General features: G+C 44.1%; 1 protein-coding gene across 4 annotated transcripts in view; it reads left to right on the forward strand.

Annotated features, from left to right (window-relative positions):
- Nucleotides 1–27392, forward strand: part of ABTB3 (ankyrin repeat and BTB domain containing 3) — a 172535-nt gene that overhangs the window by 99009 nt on the left and 46134 nt on the right. For all 4 annotated transcript variants that reach the window (XM_085570381.1, XM_085570380.1, XM_085570379.1 and 1 more), the window contains exons 3-4: nucleotides 5370–5574; nucleotides 16075–16227. In XM_085570381.1, the coding sequence (XP_085426507.1) occupies nucleotides 5370–5574; nucleotides 16075–16227 (358 nt within the window). The remainder of the gene's footprint in view (nucleotides 1–5369; nucleotides 5575–16074; nucleotides 16228–27392) is intronic.

Genomic DNA, 27392 nt, shown 5'->3' on the forward strand with positions numbered 1-27392 from the left:
ACAGGAGGTTGTTAAGGGCTCTGAAAGATAGACGCAATTCCTGCCTGTGGCTCTGGCCTGCTCTTTGCAGGAGGAAATATTCAGACAGGAAAAAATAACGGGAGTTGGATGGTGGGTGCTGCTGGAATTGGCTGGGGGAAAGGAGTTCATGGGATACTACATTGCTCTACTGCAGGACGTGATTCCCAAGTGCAGGCTACACACGTAGGAGTCAAGGACAGCTGGAAAGATGACCAGGCCAGCATTATCAAACTGATGGGTGCTGCCTGCACAATGCTGTTGTGCTAAAAACATGGTCTTCTCCTGCTTCTCACAGTGCCCCAGCAGGGCACCAAGTGGAAATAGAGGCTCTTCTCTCTCCCCCGAGTTTTGAAGATAAAACACAGGTCAAAGAACTGCGTGGTTCATTTTCAGTGTGCAAAGACATCATTCCTAAGTTGTTCTGGTAGTTTTAGGACATGCTTTTGGAACAAGAAAAACATGAGGTAGGTGTCATATGGAGGGGCTGTGTAAGGATCTGTCCATGTCATTCACGTCAGGGCTGTGGCCCTGCAGACATACACTCAGCTGAATGGTTTTGGCTCTGGCACTTGTTCAGTCTGAAGATATTTAGGCTGCTCCTAGGCAAGTGGGATAGCATCATCAGGTCCATCATGATAGACCAGAAAATCCCACAGGAAGCTTCTCAGACATGGGCATTGGGTATCTGCCATTTTCTTTCTCTTCTTTCTTTTTTGCCTTCCTCTGCCCACCCCCTCCCCACCCCTCCCCCCCCCCCCCCCAGTAAAAAATTTGAAACAGATGTTTTATTCTTTGAACACCAGGCTCTAACATAGTAAAAGCAGTGTTAATAGCTTTTACTGAAGCCAAACACGGTTTTAAAAACAGTGTTTCACTGGTCACTGCGGAGAGGACTTTGGCTGAAGCTGCCCACTTGCATGCTGTATGTTGTTGTTGTATGTTGTATTGCACCCCCATGCAGATGGGAGCAGCTTTACTTTGCCTGTCACATCACATCTGTGGCTCGAAGTCACTGAAGCTGTTCCCTAAATATTCAGTGTTGCCTTAAACCAGGCCTGTGTCACAACATGCGCATTACATAATATTTTCAATCTTTAAATCAAATGTATGCGGACCTTGCGTTCACCGACCGTGCTGAGCTGAGAGCAGCAGCCATGGGCGAGCCCCGCTTCAGTCCTGGGCAGGGTGAAGTGCTGGCAGCTGCAGTGGCAGCTCTGCACACACTGCTGTGCAGAGGTGCTTTCCTGGGGTTTGCTAGCTGCTGTGCGAGGCACGGCCTCTCTGCTCTGGGCTGACAAGCTCCAGCGTGCATCCGCATTCCTGGAGCCCTTCCCCATCCGGAATCAGGGCTGCGAGGCAGCGTCAGCCTGGGGCTTGCCACTGCCTTTGCTGCCCTCTGCGAGCCTGTCCTCTAGTTGTGGCTTCCGAGCTTTGGCAACAAAAATGTCCTGAAATGTCCTCCCACTTCGCTGTTCTTTTTCATTTTTCTTATGTTTACCCTGCACAATGTGATGTTTTCATTTCCCTGGCTGTGCCTGCAAAGCAGTTTGTGCGTTGGCTCACTTGGCTTATGTTGCATAAATTATGGAAGTTTTCATTGAGTTTAATTTTAAAACAAAATAAAATTGGCAAGCTCTCTTGTCAGGCAGATCAGCTTCCCAGCCTGTTCTTCAGGTGGTGGAGCAGGGTGAGAATTTGATCAATGGAGGGCAAGGCAGGGATCCCTGCCAAGCCCCTTTGGTCATGATGCCACAGCAATCAGGAACCTCATTCATGGAGTCACAAGGTCAATGCAGCTGCTGGGAATTTTATTTTAGATGTGTTCTTTCTGGAAATGATGCACCGAGGAATTTATTGGCCTTTCAGATGTGTTGAGCTGATACAGCCGAGACATATTTTCAGGGTCAAAAAAAAAAAACCCAGAAAAGCCAGCAGTGCTGTGAGCTGGTAACCTGCCCTTGCAGAGCCTTTCTGTGCTGAGTACAGCCCTGAACAGCAGAGGTGGTTGACACTGATGAAGGGATAGCACAGACTTGTGAAGGGGGCTTATCTTTCTGTGCTTGGCCATAAATTCAAGGTTGCCCTCATTGTTCAGACATAGCACAGATTTTACAGCTGGCAAGGAGATCATGTGTAGTTTGGGTTTCCCAGTTGAGGCTGGAGTTAGTTGATTGCTGGAGAGCAGACCAGTGAGTCCCATCATTAAGCTGATTTCACATCTTTGGGCTTTGGGGTGCCTTGGAATCAAAGAGAGTCTCAACTCTTGGTATATTCTTAGGAAGGAAATGGAGAAGAAAAAGCATATTTGCAAGGAACAATAGAAGGAGCAAAACCTGGTAGGGGTTCAAGACAACACACACACACACACACCTAGAACCAGATGTTGCACTGTGCTGCATTTTACAGAGTTTGCCTAAGTGCTGCTGTGCAGTGTGTGCATGTGCCTGTCAGCTTCCCTGTGCCTTCTTGGCACTGATCCTGGGGAGCAGATCCGCTGAGGCTCGGTCTCTGCCCTGGAGAGTTGTTGCTGTAACTGGATGCGCTGAAGGAGGCAAAGGGCACTAGGGCATGTATCGGATTGTTCGAGGTTCCACCGTGGAATAAAACAGAGCAGTGATTCCTGTCCTTCCTCTACAGCTCTGCCCATTGGCTACCAATATAATGGGGCTTTTTATCCTTGCTTACTGTGCTCTGTGAAGCTCGGTGTTTTACAGGTATCGATTATTTAGGCTTTGAGTTGCCCCAAAGAAATAAGTCAACTCATTGGTAAAGAAATGTTACAATAATTGCTAATGCAGAAATTATTTCAAATGTTACCAGAGAAAGAGTAGCAAAGGCAAAAGAAATATCTAAGCCATCAATTCTCAGTATAATGTAATTAAATGAGGCTTAAATATAAAAATCATTAATTCAGCTTTGAATGGTATGAATTGTTTTGGGTTTTTTAGGAAGCAGTAGAGGAAATACAGCATAAAAGGGTGAATTCCTGGTCGTATTGATATGGATTGGAGCTTTGCCTTCCAGCAAGTCTTGAGTTCCTCCAGCATTGCATCAGCAGTGATGCTTAGCTGCCTGTCCTGCTCACATCATTCTTGCTGCTGCTTTCCCTTCTTATTCACTGTGCAGCTTCCTCTGGTCCTGAGTGTGTCATTGAGGTCACATCACTCCAGTGCTCAGGGAGGAGTGGGATGAAGTCATGCTGCTGCCAGAATCTGGACTGAAATTTTATCTTAATTTTTATTCATCATTCATGATGGAAGTCAGAGGCATTCTCTAGTGCCTGCTGTCTCAATCCACTGAAGTGAGACTGGCTGTGTGCTAAGCTTTGCCCACATTCTTCAGTGCTGTGATGGCTTGGGTTTGAAAAGGCTGAATTTAGTGTGTCTCCCTTTTTCTCTGCCTTTGCTATTATTGTTAAAGCTGGATGTTGCAGCCAGCATTTTTACGCATTTTTTTTTGCCTTCTGGAGAAAAGGAGAGATATTTACCATCAATAAGGCTGCTAGCAGTTAAATTGGCTTGTGTTAGACTTGGCAGTGCACATCTGCTGTGACTGGAATGGGCTGACTGAAGGAGGTCCCAAAGTTTCCTGCTGCTTCTGCTTGTCATCAGATAGCCTTGTGCAGGACTGGGGAGTCATCTCAGAGGCACATCTGTTTCTTCTGCAGACCTGATCCTGCATACTTTCCACATGCATAGTTTCTCTTGGAAATTATGAGCATGCAAGGCTGCAAGATTGGTCCTATCATGGCAATTTCCTGGCAGAGGGAAAAGACAGAAGCTATTTTTAAATGAAAGCTTTAAATCAGAAGACTATTGCAGAGTGAAGCAAAAAATTTGTGTCAAAACCCTGAAATCATGGACTTTGCCGTTTCCTCATGCCAGTGGTTTTCTTCTCTTCATGGTTTTAAGGTTACGTTTTTGGAGGATTGAGCTGAGATTTTTAAGTGAGACATTTCTATTCTCCCTGGTACACATTATCACTGCAGCAGCAGCATTTTCTGTGTGAGTCAGGCTGGAGAGAGGTGTTCAAAGGGGTGGGACTTGGCAAAAACCTGTAGTTCAGCCATGCACACTCTTCTCCTTTAAGTTTGCCCAGGAGTTCATTATTTATCTCCCCACAATTGGTTTTATGCTCCTGCCTTGGTGTACATCTTAAACTTTTTCTTCCAAGTTTGTGCTCAGTGGTCACTTGGGAAAAGCAAGTAAGAAAAAGTGTGTGACTTCTTAACAGTGGAAAATTATGTCCTCTTTTTCTCATCACTTGCTTTTGTATAGTTTAACAATGACCCAAAGGACTCTTGCTCAGATTTTAATTTAAAACAAACCAACTGATTTGATTCGAGATCCTTATTTTCCCCAAAAGCACTCTCAGAGTGATTTGAACATGTGAAAAAAAGGCAGTTTAAACCACAATTGTTTCCCTGCCTTTGATAGAGTGGTCACCAGTCAATAGACATAAAATTCACTACCTCAGAGAGAGATGCTTTAGTTAATTAGTTACAATCAGTTTTGTGCTAAGAGACTGCACTGCTGCTTGTCCATGTATTTGCCTGGTAATCTCACTTGCTGGCTTTGCTGATCCCAGTCCACATGTGGATTCCTGTATATGCCTTGTGAGGGAGTGCCCCAAACTAAATTGGTGCAGGGGGGACAACGAGAATCATCCTCTTTGTCCTCTTCTGTGCTCTGGAAACCTGGGGGGCCAGGTGAGCCTACTACAAAACATAGGTTTTATTTTTTCTGCTAACATGACGTTTTCCAGGCCTAGCCTGGACTTAAAAAATTCATTTTTGTTTCACATTCTTTATACGGTCTTTTAGCGATATTTCCCCCTTTTTTTCTTCACCCACATGCTCATTCACATCCTCCTGCAGTGTTATCTGACTGCCTGCTTCCTCATTCTGAGGGGCTAGATTTCACTGCCCCTCTGACCAGGCGTATGCAGCTTTTGGTGCCACCCTGCATGGTCATTTTTTAGAGCTGTGGGGTTTTGGCATCCTCTAAAGGCTGCTAAGTAGGTAACTGTGATCCTGGCTCAGCATGCCAGCCCTTGTGGTGATGCTGAGATGGGCCTGCCTGATGCTGCTGACACCACCATCTTTGCAGGAACACATCTCCTGCAGGCCTTTGTGGGCTTGTCTGCAGCCTGGGTATGTCACACCAAACCACGTAAACCACCAGGAAAAGTTCAGCCTGGTGATGGGTAACACCCAGAGTCCTGTCCTACCCTCTACTGTTTGCATAGGTGAGGTTAAATGGAAGACCAACCCAGCCTGCCTTTTGGTTTGCAGCTCGGGAGAGGCAGCTGAACAGCCTGGCATTCACCTGGCTCCTGCTCTTTTCCAGGTGACCTGGTGTCTCGAGCGATGCACCACCTGCAGCCCCTCAATGCCAAGCAGCACGGGAACGGGACACCCATGCACCAGAAGCAGGGATCTTTCTACTGGGAGCCAGAGGCTCTGTACACCCTTTGCTACTTCATGCACTGTCCACAGATGGAGTGGGAAAACCCCAACGTGGAGCCCTCCAAAGTCACGCTGCAGACTGAGAGGTAAGAGCCTCTGCACGGTGCTCGGTGTTGTGGTGAGGATGTTTTGTTAATCAGCCTGTCTGGCTAATTGCTAATTGCAGCCTGTGTGCGAGAGTCTGCTTGGGTGTGGGATCACCTCCTTGAAATCCGCTTCTCTCCCCGAACTGCTGCGTGGCTGAACCAATATATATCAAAAGTGACACCCAGTGGCTACAGACAGCAAATTGGTTCCAGATGTGCACTTGGGAGAGATTTCCTTTTCCTTTCGTCGTTGCTCAGCTATTCTGTGTTTTGGAAAAGAAAATGAGAACTTCTATTTCTGGCCTAGCAGGTTTGGGTTTTAAATGTGTTTTTTTTCCCCTGCGTGTTAATAGAGCTCAACAGCTGTGATTGGGGAAGTGGAAAATGAATAGAGTAGTGTGTAGAAAGGAGAAGTCATTAAAGATGCTGGGCTCCTGCCACACTGAGTAACGGGGCATAGGAGTGACCTCGGGGCTGCCCTGGCCAGGGATGTGGCAAGTGCCAGCTGTGCTGCTCTTGTCCCTGCTCCAGGGATGGGCAGGGCCTGGGAGCTGCACCTCTAGCCCTGTCCTGACTCAGGGTCTGGTGTAAGGTGAGAAGGAGACGCCTCTGAAGCTGGCAGGCTGGGTGGCCAGCTCAGGGGACAGATTGCTGACCAAGAAAATAAATCCATCTCCCATGAAAAGCCCAGCAAACCCTCTTTTAAAACATGTGTCCAGCTGTGTGCTGGGGCACACTCTGCTGCTTCCCTGCCACACTCTCACCAGCCCTAAACCAGGCATCTGCAGTATGGAGATGAGAGGAGAGTTTGGTGCTTAGAAGGTGCTGGATATGAATTTTTGGATGGGTATTGTGGTGATTCAAATGCAAGCTGGTTTGTCCGGCTGGGCTCCACATTTACATCCCAGAGTGTGTATGGCAGTGTACATGTGAGCCAAGCTCTGATCTGCACATATGGGGCTTGGCTGTTGTTGCAGGATGAGGTCTGCATCTCAAAAGCAGCATTTGAGGGTATTATTGTGTGTGTATTGTAGATGGTATACAATATGATATCATAATTGAAACAGTTTTTACCAGTTGCAGAAGAGCATACACGATGAAATTCTGGCATTAATGATGTTACTGGGAACTCTGCCATTTGCCTTTGGATGGCATTTTGTTTCTTTGCAAGTTTGGGTCACTCTGTGAGCGTGTTGTTACTTTTTGTTCTGTTATTTCCAAAGTATGAAAAAAAACCAAAAGGGAAATGACAAGAATCCAGAATTTTCTCTATTTTTTTTTTTTTTTTTTAATTTCATGATTTGTCATCCATTCTTGCTATTGTGGAAGGCCTAACTCATGTCCAGGAGTGGTTAGTATGCACAAAAAAATAATAATAATAAAAAAATAGAATATACTCTCACCTGATCTGTAGTTTCCATCTGTGGGAATAATACCACTGGAAATACAGGGGTGAATAAAGCTAAGCCTCTGGTTTTGTAAGATTTCTTCAGACTTTGCTGTGCAAAAATGAAAAAGGGCAGGGATATTTGAAAAATCACTCTCAGAGTTTGCTTTAATAGGTTTTCCTTTCTCTGAGGTTGCCCAATACATGTCCTCTTCGTTAGGACACTTGAAATACTGATTTTTTGAAGCGATTGTTCTTGCCTTTGTTTTGAGCCCTGCATCTGGCAGGATGCCTTCCCTTGGCAGGGCAGAGCACGGCTGCGGCGTGCAGCGGGGGCCAGAGCGAGTACTCGGTGTTATTGCCAGGAGCGTGTGGTCACCTCTGGAAGGAGCAGATCCATCTCCTGCTGCCTAATCAAACACGCGTCAGTACTTAGTGCTGGAGTGGGAGAAGTGCAGGGCTGAGTGTGAGCCTGGACATTCCCGTGGAGCTGAGCTCTGGAGTTTCACCAGCTGGATGGACCCACCCTGTGCTGCTCAGGAAGGAGAACAGTGAGGCTGACTTAGCAGTACTGCTCTGAGGAGCCTTCCTACCCATCTCCCATATTTTGTTTTTTTACAGGCAGTTATGCTTTGTGGTTCACCACTTACCTCTGGAGGTTTTGGTTTCCATGATGGGGTTTTGTGAGCTGCAGGGAGTTGGGTTTGTTAAATGTGACACTTTTACATGCAAAGTATTTGCAAGGTTTGTGACGTATCTGTTGCTGTATTTGCTCTCCAGCTGCAGCAATTGCTTTTATTTTGTAAGGAGCCCAGAAGGACGCAAGAAGGTCCAGGCATCTTTCCCCATCCTTGGCCTCTCTGTGCAGAGAAGCCGGGACAGTGTGGATCTGGCTGTAGAGGTAGTATTTTCATTAAATAGAGGTTGTCCTTGGCTCTTTATAAAGCCAACCTGGCTACTGTCTTGGCCCCCTCCTCCCTGACAGTGCAAACTCAGGTTAGAGAGGACTGTGTGATGCAGCCACAGAATTCTCCCAGCACTTGCAGGGCTTGATGGCCCCATGAGACCATCCCATTCTTCCCACTTATCTCCAGCCCACCAGATTTTGGCTCTGAACGAGGCTGAACTGCAAAGGCTGCACATGTCCTCCTGCAGAGGCTGGATGTGAGAGGGGAATCCAGTATGGTGGCATTGCTGCCTGGCTCAGCACTTTCTAGCTCAGAAAGTACCTCCCTCAGAGCCTTGGGGGCATATAAAAAGGGATTTTTACCATTGAGTAAATCCAGCACTTTGTTTCTAGGGAGCATTTCTCTGTGTTTGCTCTTCATGGAGGTAAAGAAATGAGAATGCAGTATGCTTTTAATAGTGTTTATCTTTACAGAAAATAAAAGGGGAAAATGATTATATAGTGAAACTCTTGTTGTGGGGGGGAGCTGCTTTCATGGGAGGGGGAGGAGTGGAGAGTGGCCAGAATTGCTTAGAAAACCTGGAAAATATTCCCCACTTCCTAAATGCTGACAAACCCAACCATAAGATGGATGTGTGATCCCCTCCCACCCCAAACTCATATTCCTTCAATCTGGCCACTTTGGCTGAGACTCTCTGATTTTTTGGCACCAACACAAGCCAGTTCTGCTGACCCTGGATACCATGTAGATGGCTATTTTGTCAGGCATGGAGGTACAGGGGGAGGGTGGACCTCTTTGTGGGGTCCCTTTCCCTGTTGCACCCAGCTGGGATGTGCTGGAGCCATTTATCTTGTGCTGGGTGTTGCCTACAAAAGCAGTGCTCCTCCAGTGCTTCCACCTGCAGGAGGCTGTGGATTATTTAGGTTTGTGATTCTTTTGCTTTCTTGGGAATTAAAAAAAAAAACACCAAAAAGAACTGTAGATGAGGGTACTGTTAAGATTTCTTTCTTGTTGCTTCTAGCTTAATAAAAAGATCTGTCCCATGGTTATGTTTGGCTTGTCGGCCCCTGTAACGCTTCCAAAATTATTGCAAGTAATTTTTTAAGCACCGGAAAGTGCAGAATCAGTAGTCGCAGATTTGTGTGATGTTGTTTTTCCTTAAGTGGTTCCTTACCCACTTTTATCCACAGCTGTATTGACAAAGTCCTCATTACTTCCTAACTTGCCATGTTCCCCATTAACAACTCATTGAGAAGCTGTGGCTCAGCAGCTCAGCCAGTCCAGAACCACCCATTAATTCTGCTCACAGGCAGCCAAGTCCCTTCTCCAGTGCTTCCTCTGCTGCTCCACCTTGGAGGAGCATTACTGCTTGTGCCACCTGGCAGCAGTTAGCTTTTCTCCTCCAGTCTTAATTGAGTTGATGGATATGTGTCTGGTTTTAAACTTCTTTTCACTTTTCCTTAACTGTTATTCCCTGTGTGGGGAGCAGTCCCTTAGGAAACTCCCATGGGCTGTTATTGCTTGCTTTTCATCTTTCTGTCTGCATTAGGTGCTCACATGGACACACACATTGTAGACTGGTCATTCATGATTAATGGAAAGAATTAGGGTTACCTCAATTTTGTCTTATGTTTTGGGTAACTATTGCTGTAACTGGCTAATTAATGTGATGCAGCCCCTCTAATGAGAGGAGTGTTCCATGGTATTAAAATAATTTTTAAAATAATTTGAACTCTTTCAGAGCATTTTTATAACTGCTACAGCCATGTGTGTAGTACAGATTATACTTATAGAAAAATTTCAGTAAGAGAACTAGGGAAAAGTGTCCCTGATTTAAATTATTATGTGATACAGACTCCCTGGCTAGGGCAGTCTCCAGCAAAGACCAGAAGAGAGTGGAGAGAGTGGTGAGGACTGCTAATGAAAAACAAGTGAAGCACTGGGAATATGGGAGCCCTGCAGTGAAACCTGAATGAACCTGTATATGCAGAAGGGATTACACATGCTTGGTGTGCCAGTATGCCATAGCCCCATGTAACCCTATCTATTTTTATCCACTGTTTGATTGGAAACTTCACATAGTAAAGCTGTAGCCTTGCTGAATTCAAAACTGAGAGCAGGGTTGATTTGCCTTGGAACCACTGAAAAGAAATCCCAGTGCATCCTTACCTAAGTCCTCTAGATTTGCATGCTAAATATCAAACTTCCCACTCCCTAGAAATCCCTTCAGCAATGTTATTGGAGCTGCCTGCAGTGTGTGAGGTGGCACATGCTACAAGAAATAGTTCAGGCATTGTTGTAGCTTGGCTGTTACATGGCAATAGCCTTGCTGGCTGGGTCTGTATTCTACTTCTGATTTATCAAGCTGGGCTTCTGCTGTCCATGGGATAGCTATAGGATTTTTTAAATGGAGGAAACTGCATGCAGCCCTGTGAGAACTGCCTGGTATCCAGGAGTTCTGTGCTGCACTCTGAATGCTGTGTCCTCAGGGATTTATGCCATTGCCAGTTGTGTCAAATCTGATGTCCAAACTGCCAGTGAAATATTTGCCTTTTGTTGTTTCTGGCTGAGTCATCATTTTGACTCAGTTGTGTTTCAAGTCTTGGCCATTAATGTTGTTAATGCAGGAGAGGCAACAGAGACAGCTCATTCCAGCCCTGGATGTGGGTTCAAAACCCATGATTTGCGATACCCATGTGTGGACTCTGGAGCACCAATGTCTTGGTGCACAAAAGCCAAAGGGTAAATCCTTCTTCTGCCTGGGCAGGTCTCATGAGGCTCATGTGAGGGCAGGGACGTTTGATCCTTCAGCCTGAATGAAATGCAGAACTCACTGCTTGGGTCACCCTTAGCTGGGCTTGTGGGGTGGCAGAGCAGCTGCCTAGCATAGAGTAGCTGCTTGAACTCACATGGAGCATCAGCTGGCACTGCTGAGTTCCTGGGAAGGACTAGGACTGGCAGCTTTTTGAGGGCATCAAAAAGTATTTGCTCTCTCTGAAGACAAGTAGCTTATGGTGTAAATATAAATGAGTTGTGCAGCCCAGAAATCTGTCTGATATGCATGCTCTACATTGGAAAAACCCATGCTTTTCTATCTTTCAGCAATGCTAAAAATGGACTAGCATTGCATATATATTTTCATCATATCTTCCAAGTGAAAACTTGTCTGAACTTAGGATGCTTTGCAAGTCATATATTGGAATTTTCTTTAAAAACCACCCATGAAAATGTCAACAAACCAAACAAATATAAAGAGCTTTTTACAAAGTTAAAGTTGCTGACTCACATCTGCAAAAAAAAAAAAAAAAAAAAAAAATTCTCCCTACCTTTATCTAGAAAAGCTTTTTCATGTAAAAGTACTGCCTTATGCTTCTGAGAAGCACCTTTAAATTTTGCTTGGTAGCTTTTGCAAATTTAAACAGCTGCGACCTCTATGTACCAGTTTGCCTGTTGTAACCATAAAGGTTGGCAGTCAGCAATCCTTGGCTGGAGTGAGAGAAGAAACTCCACACCTCCAGCACCACCACCTCCTCAGCAGCCAAAGGATCCTGTAAACACATCATCTGAAGCAATTGTAGCAGCCGAACCAAGATAAAGCAAGGTCAGGTCTTTCAGCCATGTCCTCTTCACAGCTGGGGAAGCTGAGGCAGGGACAACAGGAGATAACTGTGGGAATTCACATCCCAATAGGATTATGCCTCAGGAATTTCTCTCTTCCCATTGTGATTATCAAGCCAGTCCTTTTCCTAAAGTTTGATTTAATACAGGCAGTGAGTGCATGTGGTGGGGCAAGGACTCCATAGGTGTCTGGAGAAGAGCAGTGTGAAGTGCCTCTGGAAATAAAGAGGCTGTTGTGCTGCACTTGAAATGATGATTTTTCCCTTGGAGCACTCTGATTATCTTGGAATCTCTCATGTGCACTGATGAGCTCTGGGACCTGGAGCACGCTGTAGGCTCTGCTGGAACAAGGGACTGTGGTCCATCGAGGGTTTGTGAGCCTGTGTGAGGAGCATTCAGAGGTGGTGAGTGTTCTTACTCTCTGTAGGGGAGAGGGAGCAGCTGGTGAGGGGAAGAACTGCTGGAAATCAAGGAGAGTGGTTGTGTGTAGTGACCCTGCTCTGAGCAGAAGGTGGACTGTGAAGCTGGTCAGCAGCCAGCAGGGATTCTGCACCCTGCAAAGATGGTAGGAACTGTGAAAAACCAGGGCCAGGGATTATTTGGAGCTGGAATTTGTCAGAGTGCTGGCCCCAGTGCTTTGCAAATCTGGCATTGCAGCAGCTGGTGTCCAGACAGGAGCTTCATCCATCTTCTCACAGACCCATGCAAAAATAATGAAGCATCCTATTGCATTTTATGGTGCACAATTTCTCATGGTCTTACACCTGACAATTTCTCCTGTTTACGTACAGGTAGACTGCTACCATAACAACAATAACAATAACATACTACTACTACTACTGCTAATAATAATGGAAAAGCCTGAGTTATTGCATATGCATGACAGGATTTTTAATATCTCTGTGTGCCAGCAGGCGAGGGAGGGGGAGTGGTAGGCAGCCCAGGAGGGCTGCATATGGCTCTGGAGGGAGTGCAGGCTTTAGGGAACCCCTCATATGATTACATTTAGGCTCCCCCCCATAACATCTGCTTTTCTGATGAGTCATTCTGTAATTTAGAGTGCTTCAGAGACATCAGCCCTACAAAACTGAGGTAAGTTTGAGTTCTGATGGGGTAGGGAGGGGTTGTTTGCCCCACTCTAGAGGGAGGGTGCTGGCAGGGAGCTGCAGTGTGTGAAGGCAGTGGGGAGAAGGACCTCTGATAGCCAGCACAGTGAGGACTTGTCCCTTGTGGGGTAGTGCCAGCAGGGTCTTGCTACCTGCAGATGTCTTCATAGCATAGAAGCTTATGGGACCTTGTCCAAAATAAGATGTGAGAGGAGTGCAGGGTGGCAGGAGGGAACAGGGAAGGATGCTGCCTGGGAGGAGGAACCAGAGATGTGAGGGTTGGTGGAGCACTCATAATTGCCTTTTTTGATGAAACAGGAGAAGGCAACACCCCAAGAGGAGCCAGCTGCCCCCCTGCCAAGGGCAGAAGGACAGGGCCCAGAAGGGTCAAACCCTTTGGGGATGTGCTTTGTGTTGGCCTCCTCTAGCCCGCCCCCACCTCCCAGCTCTTGTGTGTGGGATGAGAGTTGCTCTCTGCAGAGACCTCTCCCTGCATCCTGATCTGGCATATTTTTCCATTTAGATGTGAACTCAGGAAAATACAAGTCTGTGCCAAATTTTTTTTTTTTTTTTTTTTTAAACTCCATGCTTAACTTTAAACTGCATGGAATTAGAGAATGGAAGCATTTGTTTAAAGTTAAGCACAGGTACAGAGAAGGGCTGGAGGAGGAGGTCAAAGCACTCACTCAACTGCAGCCCAGGTAAGGTGCTTGTGCAGCAGCTGAGCTGCTCCTGATTTCCCATATCTTTCAGGCAGAATCAAGCTGAGCACCATGGTTAGATTAGTTAATTAAGACACATGCTTCCAAAGCATGTAACTAGGTAACTTATGTGCTCTGTGTCTGCTCTGGAACACAAAATTACTGAATTCTCCCAGTTGGTACCTGCCTTTGTACCACAGATAAATCAGTGTATATGCCAGTGATGTGATGCATTTGGTTAACCCATTTTCACACAGTGCTGTTGAAAAGTGAAATATTTCTTGCTGATGTCACATTGTCTTGTGGATTATCACACCCTTATAACTCTGTGTTCCTCTTTCCTCTTCGGCACACAAGCAATATTTAAAAGAAAAAACCCAGCCCTTCACATGATGCCCAGATTCCTGAAGGGTATTTTTAACCTATTGCACTCAGCCAATTTGGTTCTCTTCTCAAAATACAAATTTCCTGACATGCTGAGATATGCAGTGATTTTCCTTTCCCTTGGGAAAAGGGATGTAATATGTTGTGAGCAAACTTCATATCCTCATCTAGGGATTGAAATTGGACTTTATAGAAAATTTCCCCATTTCTGCAGAACACTGATTCCCTTTCCTCTTGGGATTTATTGCACCAAATAGCCCTGCTCATTTCTGTTTCTCTGTTGAAATTTGCAAGACTGGAACAGGGGAAAAAAAAAAAGGCAATTTTATAGTGCAATTATCTGAGTTCCTGTAAATGTGTTTATTTGCTCAATTTCTTACTGTGGTGGGGCAGGTTTTGTGCTGTGTGAGTTTCTGTCCTGCACAAGAGGAGGAAGAAGTGTGAACCTCTGAACCCCCTGTTCAGCCACAGCCCTCTGCTTTTCTCTGTGCCCAGCAGATGTTACAGGAAAGTGCTGTAGCTGTACAAGCCTGTCTTCATTTCTCTGATCCAGACTGTGTTCACTCATGCAAAATATAACCTTGAATTGAGTTTTCCTTTAATTGTACTCCTAGAACCAAGTTATATCTGTAACTACATGCAGTTTCGCAGTGTGATTTGCATCTCCCCTTCTGCTGTCTGCTCAGCAAGTGATGAAAAAACTCCCACTGATCACTTGTTCCCAGGTATTTCATGCCTCAAAAGAGGGTCTCTTCTGCTCTGAAGATGACCTGGGAAGCAGTCACCTTCCAGGAACAAGTACACCCCTGCTTTGCCTCTTTTCCTCCTCTGGCTCCCACCACTCTCATGACAAATGAGCTGGGTTAGGAAATTGTTTTGTGTGAGCTGTGGGAGGTGATCTTCTGTCCTTATCTGCCTCCTTAAGTGGCCATGGCAGGCCTGGGGAGAGCAAAGGCCTTGGAAACAAATGCAACCCAGTCTTGAGGTGACGGTGATGTGTTGGAATAGAAAAACTATAGAAATGGCAACTCAGCCAAAGATGTCATATTTCAAAAAGAGGTTGTTCATTTACGTGCCTGTGAGATTTGGGAACCCAGCGTCCTAGGGAGAGTCAGTGGCCTCAGGGCTTCTCTGTCCTTTGGCACTTCTGAAGTATCTCATCCCCCTCAAGAATATTAATATCAGAGCTATGTAAAGCCAAGTCCTCAAAAAGGGAAATAAATGCATAGGGAGCTATAAATAGGGAAAGGATATTCCAGAGTCAACATCTTTTTAAATAATTTTTCCCAGGGTATAACTTTTTGAGGTAAAGTTATACATTTAAAATGTAAAATACTTGCCTACTCTGTAGCTAATGCAGGCTTTTCCCCCCCCTTCCTCCATGAAAAAGGACCACAGAAGGAAAGGCAAGCAAGAGACTTGCAGTGACCTTCAAGGTGTTCAGCTGCAGTTATTTTATTCATTTTTCTCTGAAACACAACTTGAAGCTATGGTTTTTACTTGTGGTTTGGCATCTTTCTCTTGGTTCCCAAATAATTCTTAGCATAGATTGAGCAAACTGTTGTGCTGCATGCTTCCATCTCCAGCTTGGGCAGCTCTTGCTGGGACATGGGGCTGTCCAGGTGTTGTGGAGTGAAGGACCATGTCTCTGATAATGCCCAGACTTTGTGAGAGTGTGGCCCAGAATCCCAGCATTCACTCTGGGGGCACTTTTGTTTGTTCTTTGGCAGAACAGCTGGTACCTGAAGGTGTAGCAGTTTGATAGTGCTAAAAGTGGGACCAAGCAGTCTGGATTCTGATTTCTGACCTCGCTCACAGCTAACTTTCACATTGACTGCAAAACCCCCCACTTTCAGCACTGAGCACAAGGTGCCCATAGCATCGGCAGGAGATGCTGGAGACTTTCTGGGGCATTCCCTGTCTATCCTTGGCATCTCAGTGTTGGGGCACCCCCTCTCTCTGCCCAGGTCTGATCTCCTGTCTCTATTGCAAAGAGAGCCCAAGCCAGCACGTCAGACAGAGCGGGCTGTGATCCTGTGTCAGACTCCTGTCTTCTTTTTGGGATTACACTATGTGAAGGATGGGAGGAGGACTTGCCAGTCAGGTGCCCTGACCTCGCAGTGCCCCATGGATGAGCATGGCTCATAAATCTCACTCTCCAAATAGTGCTGCTCTGGAGACAGGATGAGACATCTTGATTTAGACCTGTTTGAAAATTGCTGAGCTGGTTTGCTCTCTCATTCTGTCTTTATTCTTGCTCCCTTCTCCCTACATATTTATATTCTCACACATATATGCACGCACACACACTCCCTCACCCCCTGCTCTCTGCTCCTCTCTACCTGTTGTGTGATGCTGCTGGCGTGCCTTGGCACTGATGTCTGTGTGCTCCCCAGGCCGTTCATCGTGCTGCCTCCGCTGATGGAGTGGATTCGGGTGGCGGTGGCTCACGCGGGGCACCGGCGCAGTTTCTCGGTGGACAGCGATGACGTGCGGCAGGCGGCCCGGCTCCTGCTGCCCGGAGTTGACTGCGAGCCCCGGCAGTTGAAGTAAGTCCCCGGGATGCGGATCGGCTGCTCCCTGCGGAATGGGGCTCTCTTCATGGGGAACGGCGGGCGGGCGGGCACAGGGCTCTGTTGTTGCCTGGGAGGTGCAGAGATGCTCTGGCTCTCGCTGTGTGTGTTGCAAAATCAGCTCCTGGTGTTTGCTCACATCCGTGGATAAGCTGGTTGCATGGTAATGGGTGCCTGACTATCTCACAGCTCGATCGAGCCCCTAATCTGCTCATCAGAGCTTACATGGTGGTGGGGCTTTTTTTTCCCTCTTCCTATTAGGTTCTGCTTGCTAATGAGGGGCTGAAACCTGGTAATTGTCTGATTCACGTTGCTTTGCTATGAAATACCGAAATGTAATTGGAAGGGCTGCAGATATTTTTCAGGGCTTTGTTTTCAGCATTAATGCTTAAGGGCACATTTAAACTTAGAGGTAAGACTACTTCTTAGAGTAAAATTGTATTTTTTATGCTAATGTCAACTCAAATTACTTGTAAATGTCAGCCTAGATAATTTGACTTTTTCGTGTATCAGATGTGACCTTTTGGTTTTCTAATGAAGTCTTAAAGTATTTATTGCCAGGATATGTTTTTAGTGTCTGTTTTGCCTTATTATTATGTACTTGGATAAAAGTACGTTCTAGGACTGTTCGGGAGTCAAGAATATGTTTGGTTTTGATGTTTGTATGAAAAGGGATTCTGAATCTGCCAAAGCAAAAATGATTCACTGCTATTGCTTCAAAATATGTAACAAAACCCCAATTTCCAGCAGTCTGCCTCTTGATACAGCAGTGGATGCATTCTTTCCTGCATCACAGAAAGCAGAGGGCTACTTTACATGATTAGCTGTGACCTGCATGGGAGCAGCTACCTTCTGTTGACTCTGGCCTTGGCGTGCTCTTTCACCAGAGAGTATAATACTTCACTTCTAGATCTACATGAGCTTTTTATAGCCACAGCTATTTAATATTTAATTGAAAAAACATATGGAATTTCAAAAGCCAAATCATGAGCATTTCAGATTTCAAACCTTGGCTGTAATTGCTTCCCTTTGATGTGCCCACCATGGCCCTCATTTCCAGAAGTGCTGCATTCTGTGTCCCTACTGAAATGTCAGGACTTACAGATACAGGTTCTACACACTGTCAGAAGACCTGCTACTTGGTTCTGAAAAGGTACAATTAATTTAATACCTCTCCAAGTATTTAGGTAGGATTGCAAATAAGGCAGTAACGTTTCTATTCTGTATGCTCTGTCTTAAAAATTAAGGTAGCTACAGTAAAATACCTGTGGATTAAAAAAACCTCACAATATATGACCCAAAATTCTGTTTTGATAGTGCACATGTGTGTGTGTGTGTATGTATATACATATATATTAAAAAAATCTCATAAACTGTTACAAAATTTTGGTTTTTATTAGGAAGTTTCAGAATAATTTGAACTTGTGGAGAGTTATACTGCAGAAGGATTTATTATTTATGGGGAACAAATCAGCACTAAGTTTAATGTTGCCATCAAGAATTTATTTCATAAAGAATACAAGTTATTTGTTGTCTTGCTTGTCTTAAAAGTGGGATTGAGCCTGAAGAGCATGGCCTGAGATTAATCAGATGAGACTGAAAAGGGAAAACTATTTCCCAAGACAAATTCTAGATTTTAGAGAGACCAGCCTTTGCAGTGTGCCTGTATTTGACTGCAGGGGCTGGATTCATCCATTGATGTCCCAAAATGACAATCTCTCTGCTGTGCTGGCAGATGAGTGTTCGTGTACCTTGGGTTTTATTTTGAGGTCTGTGCCTACTGCTGGTGTAGTGCAGCAGGTTCTTTGCGTAGCTGCAAATAAGACCCTGGCTGCCTGTAATGCTGAGATCAAAGGGAAGGCTGAGCTTTTCTGAAGAGCAATGTGAGTCATCAGGATGTTAATTTGGAACTTTGCAGCCTGTAATTTTTTATTTGTATTCAGCAGACCCTCAGCACTTCTGATTTTCATAAGCCAAACACCAACCCTTCACTCCTCCCCATTAAGGGAGGATTCCTTTCCAATTCTTAACTCCTCAAGGAGCATCAATTCCATAATTTTTAGCACTGGGGGCAGAAATACAGCAACTTTGCAGGGGAATGGCTTTTCAAGTAAGCTGCATGACGGATGGAAGCCAGAGGATTTTAAGTGCAGTTAGCTGGATAAATTTTGTGACTTCTATGGGAAAGGTTTATGAAGTAGAACCTTGAAAATGGTTTAATTTCTAGGCTTTTGTTAGCAGTCTTCTTTAGTCCCTAAAACACAGAGAGCTGAACACAAAAGTTCCCATGGTCCCAGGTGATACTGCATCATTCCACGGTGTTGGTTCACAGCAAAATCAGCTTCCACACTGGAAAAACATGCATATGGGGAGAGAGAGAGATTGGCAGGATCTCAAAGGCTGTGAAGTTCAGGAACAGTTCGGATAAAACCCAAATGTTCAGCTTCTTATCTGAACTACAGCATGGAGGTCTCCCTGCAAGTTCATATGACACTTCCCAGCACAATCACATACTCCAGCAGTGAGGTTCCCATTCTGTGGCTTTGTAAATCATCTCTGCTTTTTTCCTGCCTTTCATTCCTCTCTTTCGCCCTTTTTCTAAGCCTTTTAAAAAAACCCATCCCTTTAATTTCTTGCAATATTTTCCTCTTCTGAAAGAGGAGCTGCTCTTGCTCTGTGTAGAGGAGTGAGGGAAGCTGGAATTAGTCAGGAGCTGCTTGTCTCTTTCCTGATCTCTTTTCATTTTACAGCAGCAGATGTGCCAGAAAGTTTCTTCCCCCTCATCAGCTTTGGGAGATGAGCAGGGATGTAAGCGTTCACCTTCCCCCAGGAGTGAAAGCTTTAGACAGACCAGTTGTTTCCACCTTTTGCAAGGAGATGGGTTTCACAGATGGGTTGAGTGGTGGATGCACAACAGCTCACTGAGACAGAAACCCGAGTAGTGTCCAGGATATTGTCATTTTTAAGTGTGACAGCACACTTAAATAAAGCCTCACCTATACCCACCTGAGGCAGCTGGATGTAGTCAGTTGGGGTGGCTCTCTCAGGTAGCAGGGTACTCTGCTACCTATTCCAGACTTTTTATTAATGAAGGCATGAAGGTAATTTGTTGTCTGAAAGGGGCCTGATGTTAAAAACTGTGTTAACCTGTCTTTCTGCTGTAATAAGGTAGCATCACTGCTCAGCCTGCACAGGCACTATCTGGCTGCAGACAGATGTTGACTTCTCCTCATCATCACATTTGCAAGGGGTGCCTTTCTTCTTGCTCCAGCTAAACAGAAAAAGCTCTTTGCACATCTTTCCTTCCTCCATTCTGTGGGATGTTTGTTTGAAACAAACCCCAGTGTGTTAGGCGTGTGGTGGGGAGGATCACTGGTGCATGCCTGCATCTGGGAGCTGGAGGCTGATGGCAGAGGAACAGAGAAAGGGAGGAACATCCTGTGTTGCTCAGCTCTAAGGCTGCTGTGCCTTTTATCAGGGTCAGGGGCTTCATTTCTGGTGGCAATATATCGTGGCAGTCCTGGAGGATGTAAAGATGCTGGAACATCACTGAGAGATGTGCATCAATGCCAACAGATGCCAACACCCAAGAACTTTAGTGAATACTTTGCCTCTGGTTTGGGCAGGTGGAAATCCTGTACAAAGAGGAGAAACAAATAATAGCAACAAGGTTATGAAAATGGAAAAACAGTAATAAAAGAAGAGAAAATTATGCAGCTTAATGCACTCAAATCAGGATGACCAAATAACCTCTATTCAAGTGATGAGAAAAGGCTCCCTCACAAAACTAGGGGGTCAGAGGGAAATATTTTTAACAAAGCCTGGAGCGATGCCATAACTCTAAGGATTAATAATAGTAATGCCTAACATTTGAAAAGGATGAGAAATGATCCAAGGAAAATTCCAGGCTGTTAGTGCAAGGCCTCTGAATGTTTTTTCAAGCAAAGACTGATTAAAGACATGTTGTTGAGGGAAAAATGGGATAAAATGTGACACAGATTTTCTAAAGATAGATCTTGCCAGGCTAATCTAATAACTTTTTTGATAAGATAACTGATTTTCTACCCCAAGGAAATTCAGTAGAATTTCATCTCTTTGGACTTGAGTGAAGATTTGATACAGTCCATGCAGGGATCTATTAAGACAAGAAGATGGGGGTTAGTAAAGAAATTGGAAAGTGAGCAGGGGCTGGCTTTGGGTGCGGTGACAAGGGCTGGGTTGGCTGAGATGGGGTTGCAAGCAGGGACCTTCAGCTCTTATTCTTAAAAACTGGTATTTTTTAATTTTCAGAAAGGGTTTTGGCACAAATCATAGCAGTGTGCTCATGAAGTTAAAATTTGCTGATGCCATGATGCTGAGAGGCATTGTCCTGACAGAGGAAGTTAGGGAAATCATCCAGGAAAAAGTGGATGACCTTGAGGGATGGGATGGAATAAATGGGATGAATGCAGTTTTCCACAAATGGAAATGCAGTTCTCCACAAATTCTCCCAATCATCTGGGAGTTTTTTTTTTAAATAAAAATATACAAACTGCAGTGTATATGTAACATACACACTATATATGCATCCTAATATATATTGTGTTGTGAACAGAGTTTTCGAAGGGTGGTGGTAAAGTCTGTAGAGCACTATTTAATCTCAGAATTATTGTAAACCACAGAAATGGGTTTTTCCTCAGTCATGAAAAAAGCAAATGCATTTTGAGTCTGAATTGGGAGAGGTATTTCCAGTAGAAACAGAAAAGTATTGGTGCCATGTGAAAGTGGTAGGAAGTGATGTGGAAGCACAAATCCTGTGTCCTGGTCAAAAAAATATTCCCTTTGGACCAGATAGAAAGAAATGGGCTGAGGTGATTTGGTTTTTTTAACAGAATATTCTCATGGAGACAAACATGAAGAAAGGGGCTCATTCAGCTGAGCAAAGTGTGTGCTGAGGGAATCTTTGACTCTTCTCCAGAAATGCATCAGGAGTAAACACTTTGCAAGGAAAAATACACTATTTAAAGGTCAGCATGGACATGGAAGTATGTGAGTATTAGCAAGTTGTGCTGAGCTCAGGTTGAAGGTGTAGAGGTTCCCAAGCCTTGCTGCAGCACAGGACCAGGTTTATTAACCTCCAGCCCCTTGTGCTCCCTCAGCTGCTGCCCTTCACAGGCTCACCCAGCACTCTTTTGCAGCTGTGGTCCAGAAAGATCTCTGGACAAATGCAGGGTCTGAGTGTCTTGGAAAATCTGTCTTTAATTGCAAATCAGGCCTGATTTCCAATTAGCCTTGTCCTGGGAATACCTAAGTCTGCTTTTCTGTCTGGGACCATCCCTCTTAATGAAGGCTCTCTAGGAAATTGGATTATCACTCTCATTATTTGAACATCCTTGGCTCATTCAAGAGAGCCTTCTTAAAACTATGGAAAGAGGAAAATACAGTGATGTAAAGGGAAGATTTGTTAATTTGTTATCTCAGAGCAGTCTATACCATTTGCTGTGTCATCCTACTACAAAATCACATGTGTTCAATTCTAACTTCAAAGTGAAAGCAGAAGAGTTGCATTTAATGTTTTATTTATGGAAATGCTGTGCTTGTTCTAGAGAATGGAAATAAAAATGGACTTTAATAAATAGAGATTAGAAAACAGAAAAAAAATATTTCCACTGCTCTTCCTTCTCCCTTTAAAATCTGTTGAGTAAAGGGGCTGAGTTTCTGGAGAAAGAGAGAGAGCATAAAATTGCCAAGAAATTCTGCTATTTAATTAGACATAGCCACCTTCAAGTAGGAATGGTGGGTGTTTGCCTGGCTTCTTGAATGTCCTCGTTTTTCCCACAGATTTTCACTAATCTTTTAACACCAGCCATGGCTATTGCTGTAATTAGATACAAAAAAGTGAGCAGTAGCAAACAAGCTACTTGACAAAAACCAGCAGTCCCTTGGGACATATGGTGCCAGCAGATGAAGGAGGTTTTATTACTTAGAGTTAGAGCATGGGTTTCTGAGGTGAATCTCAACCTGTCCTGCCAAATGTCTGTTTGAAGACAGCAGTAATAAAAAAATTATTAAAGGGAAGGACCTTGGCCTCACGTTCTCCTCCACTTTTAGGGGGGAATACACTTACATTTTTAGGGGCTTTAGGATCTAGCCTTCTTTTTCCCATTGCAAGTAATATCATTATTGCTGTCTCATATGCTCTGTCAGTTTTTATTGCATTCCTGAATATATTACATGTCCCTGTATTATATTCCTGAATACAATAGTCAGGATACAGATAGGACACCATTTCCCACTCATTAGTGAAGACTTGTGCTATCTATTTATATGAAAGATGAGTCTGTACCAAAACTTTCCTATGGCACTGTGACCTTGATCAGAATCTGAGCTCAGATTTAATTTTGAACATGGTTCCTGACCTATATACACAGAACTGGAGTTTTAAGAGTGTTTTGAAATACAGATTTGGGTCTTGATTTGATAGTCACATCACTTTTTAAATGTATTTTCCAGTATTTGTAACCAATTTATTCTCAGACCTTTGACAAGAATAAGAGGTTGGATAATAAACATTTAGAGTATTTTTCTCTCGTCTTAATTTAGCTTGTGATTAAAGTAAATGGAGAATTCTATTTCTGCAATATAAAATAGTGCTCTTCATCACTTTGATCAACATGTTTTTGCCTACATTTTCCTCTCTCCAAAACTGAAAATGCAAATAATTGTCTCAATATAGTATTTATATTGCAGTTCTATTAATATCAGCATTATACTCCTTTGTAAAGCACCATGCTGGAAAAAAGAGTGCTCACAAATTTAAATCAAATTGTCTGCTGCTTCCACTCTTGCTGTTTTTGTCTGTAGTGTTACGGAAGAGCCCCAGGCAAGGAACAAGGCCCTTTTGTGCTATGGTCTGTGCAGGCCAGATCGAAATGGTGATCCATGACCCCAAGAAATTCAGCATTGCAAATGCATGTATATTGCTGCCTAAAAGACAGCTCCTTCCAGGCTCCCAACCAGCTGAACTATAATTTCTGACTCAAGACCAAATTCATTTTTAGGACAAACTGGATAGATTCTACAAAGCTAAAAAGATGGACCTTACTAATAGATTATAATTTTTTCAGTTGAAAGGGCTGGTGATGGAGTCCCAGGTGAACAAACAAGGTTCTGATGCTTGGCCATCAGTGCAGTGATCTGTTCCTTTGAGCTGTGGGGAGCGTTTGTCCTGTGCTCGTCACACACTGCACTCCATTTCTTTTGAATCAGCTGCGTCTACCAGTTACGATGGAAACACTTTGCCTTTGAATCATCCATTTTCCCAAATGTATTCAACCCATGAGTAACTTATTAAAGATCTGCACAGACTCTCTCTTAGCCAGTCGAGTGAAAATGAAAAAAACCAACATCCCTTGTGTTTAAAGCACTGCTGTAGAAGTGCTGCGTTATGTTTTTGTAATGTGAGTTTGGAAAAAGAAAAATAATTTGCTATACTGCTAGGACCCATTACAAATGAAGATTTTCTTTGATGCCTTTCAGAGGTTTGAGTACTTCAGACTATGATGGAGTGCCATGGTCACCATGCAGTATTTGACAGTGACCATTTGCAAATAATTAATGTTACCATGGCACTCCCCATATAAAGCCACAGTCCATTTAATTATGTGCAGTGGCAACACTGTAATGATCTTGAAGATAACAGCTGTAGAGGCAGTATCTGTCAGGAATTAAAAGAGGGCTTAGAGAAAATTGTATTGTGAGTTAAAAAGTGTGGTCACAATTTTACTGCAAATGTAAAATTGAAATTATTTCATTTGTTTCTAATTTTTCTTTTATTTTTAAAGGCAATTGTTGGCTTGCTTCACACTAGGGAAGGGAAGGAGTTGATAGGCTCTGTGGTTGAATGAACCCCTGAGTTGGAGGGGTGAATTTGCTGTTGAGCACAGGCCTGTGATAAATGTATTATTAATTCAAATACATTATTTCTCCATTCTGGGAATGGGAGTATTATGCAGTGGTGATGGTGGTGGTGCCAAGCAGCCTGCCCAGCCCCACAGGTTGCTAAATATGGAAGTTCAGAATGCACTGTGTCTTTAGAGAGGAGTTATCAGTCTCAGAGGATGTTGGTCAGTCATACCTTTGTCACTGTATCATCTCTGGGAGACCTCAAAGTTTGCCTGACCCAGCCAGCATCTGGTGTGGGGACGTCTTGCCATCCTGAAACTGTCCTGAGTTGGAAGAGGAGCAGAAGAGCATTGGCCCTCCAGGATCCTCTGTTCCTCCCATCAGCCTTCCCAGCACCTTTGATGAAAATGCACCTTTTCTGCAGGGTGAGGTCTTGGGGAAAGGATGACCTGTGTGAATACTGATGGCAACAAACCATGGTAGCTTTGGAGGGGACATCCTGCTGTTGGCTGGTGTCAGCCTCCTGTGCGCTTGGAAAGATCACAAAGACTTTCTGGCAAAAGCTGACAGTGCAGCTGGGGAGGGTTCCAGCTCTGCGTGCACATATGCTCTGTTCCCTTGCTGAGCAGGCACAGTTTCACAACTCTAAAAAGTGACCCTGTATATTTAGCTGACTTTACTTGTTCCCTGTCAGCCTTGTATTTCAAGCTTTTTTCCATCCCTTTCCCACCTCTTCAGAGCTTGTCAGTATGTTTGCTTCAATCCAAAGTGGAAGAGTCTTGAGTGAGTCAAGCCTGGGAGTATATTAGATTCCTCTTCTTTTATCTTGCATTCTTTAATGTCTGTGAATCTGGATGGTATCCATGATGGAGCAGTGTCCCCTTACAAAGTGTTAGATGGAGCAGACACCCTCTGCTTCTTTTTGGAATCAGTGTTTTGCAGTGAATGATAAGAAGGAGAACTTGGGAGAAAATGAAGTGCTGTGTTAGCTTAGGTTTGATTTTTGATGGGTTTGGGGTTTTTTTTTTTTATTTTCCAGTTTTCATTTTGAAATGTGACAGCTCGGTCTGTCTGTCGTGCAGTCCTCCCAGCTGGCCTTCTCCAGTGTTAAAAGTGATGCTGTGCTTTTCTATTTGTACTTGTAGTTCCTGATAATTTTTTGATGTCTTTTCACTGCTTTTATCAGTACATGTTAAATATCTTTTTCCTTAACTCTCTGGCTTTTTGAGATGTTGCTTTCTTTCCTCATGCTCTTCTCTTTCCTTTGTGTCATGCTCCTGTTCTAATAAACTCACCAGTTTGATCACTATCCAGTTTTTTAGTCAACATATGGTAATACTCACAGTGGTCCTGCTTGGGCATAAAAAAGGCAGTGGGCCACTGGCAGGGGTACTAAGTTGTGGTTTCTTGTTTTGTGGAACTTGGTCTAGCTCAGACCTTGTCAGCACTGGTGTCCTACCCGCTGTGCAGGCACTCCTCTGCATCCATGTTATTGCTGCACTGTTTTTACAGCTGCAGCAGCATGGAGCCCTTGGACCAAGACACTTATCCCCCCAGCTGATTGAGGAGTACTGGTTTGCTGATACTAAATACCAACAGGAATTTATAGCTCTCCTTCCTTGACTATAGTAAGCAGGTGAACTGATGCAGGAGACCAGAGCCAATTCATGGAGGAGTTCCTGACGATTTTTGGACCCATGCCAGAGTAGAGATCTGGGGAGCACATACAGGCTAGGTGAGATAAGTCCTTGTTCTTTTTTCCTCATTTCTATGGGTGTGCAACCCAGGTCAAAGTTTGGCTTTTTTTTGAAGAGGAAATGATCAACTATCATTTTCATGCACTGAGCTGAGCTGACATCAGTTGGAGCTCTGTCAGAGTCTGACCCATTTTATTCAGTGTATGTTACATACCTCAGTACAAATGATGAAGCAGTGAGTTAACACAGGCAGTGATTCATAGCAGCAGACACCTCTGCAGAGGATGTCTAGATCTTTCCACAGCAGCACTTTGCTGAGGAACCACCTCGTTTTCAGCCCAAAATCACCTGGGAATGCCCTCTGCAGATGGGAGGTCTCTCCTCCATGCACCCAAAACCCCCACCACCTAACTTCTGAGCATGCTTTATCTTTGCCATGCCATAAAGGAGGGCACAGATGATCTCCAGCATCTCATGCTATGGGGGTAACAAGCACCAAATGTTGCTGTAGCTCTTGTGTCAGAAATGTGCCATGTGGTGTGAATGCACTTAGCCTTGATTGCTCCCATGGATCTCAGTGTCAGTGAGCTCAGCCCTGCATATGTCTGTGCTGGTTTTGCTTTTTACTTAAATTCAGTGAGAAACTACTGCAAAAACCCAGCCTTGCTGTGTGTTGCTTTCTTCCTCTCTGCTGTGGGCATGTTGCTGGTGCAGAATCTGTTATTGCTGTTGAGGTGTGTTTATCGTGACTGAGTGTTTTGCATTAATCTTGCAGCATCCTGTGGTGATAGAATGTCATCCCTGAGTGGTGATACTCCAAACATACCTTTTTTTGCATTCTTAGGACATGAACTTTTTTTATAAGTCAAAACCCAAACCGAGCAGTAGAATGAACATAACAAAACAACTGGTGTCATCCAGACTGGTTGTGGCCCAGCACAGCAGAGAGCAAGTCTGAGATCAGATGCCGGTTTCAAACCTGTAGAAGCTTTGATCAAAACACTTTGTATTTTGCATTTCACTTTCCTTCCTCTGTTGAAAGAGGAAGAGCAGCAGCTATTGCTACATGCCACTGCTTCTATATAAATGTATTTTTGCACAATGCTGTTAAATATTAAGCAGTGTTATATATTTTATAAAGGTCTGATAAAGCACTTTGAAGAAGAAATTTAAATGATAGTGATGTGCTGTTTCTATTTTCCTTTTGATTTGCTGGGGTTTTTTACATATGAAATAGGAAAACAAATATTTGATGTATGCTTGACTTTTTCACTTTTCATCTCTATTTTGTTTTTCCTTCATAAGTAGCCCCTCATTTTCTGACCTAGCATTTTTGCAGATTTGAAGCTGTGCTTTTCCAAACAGTTCTTTTATCCAAGTTCACACCAAAAGTGCTGTGGATTTGGATTCCACCCTCTGCCCCAGACACTCCCTCAGCATGAAAGAAAAGCAAGTCTGTCTTTTAGCAAGATGAAACCAGCTTGGATAAGCATTATATTTGAATTGTCTGGCTCTCTCTGGAGCTGTAGATTCACATCTTGGCTAAGTAACTCCTAGTCC

Source organism: Lonchura striata, chromosome 1A (assembly GCF_050655825.1).
Source record: "Lonchura striata isolate lonStrDom1 chromosome 1A, ASM5065582v1, whole genome shotgun sequence".
Classification (NCBI taxonomy): Eukaryota; Metazoa; Chordata; class Aves; order Passeriformes; family Estrildidae; genus Lonchura; species Lonchura striata.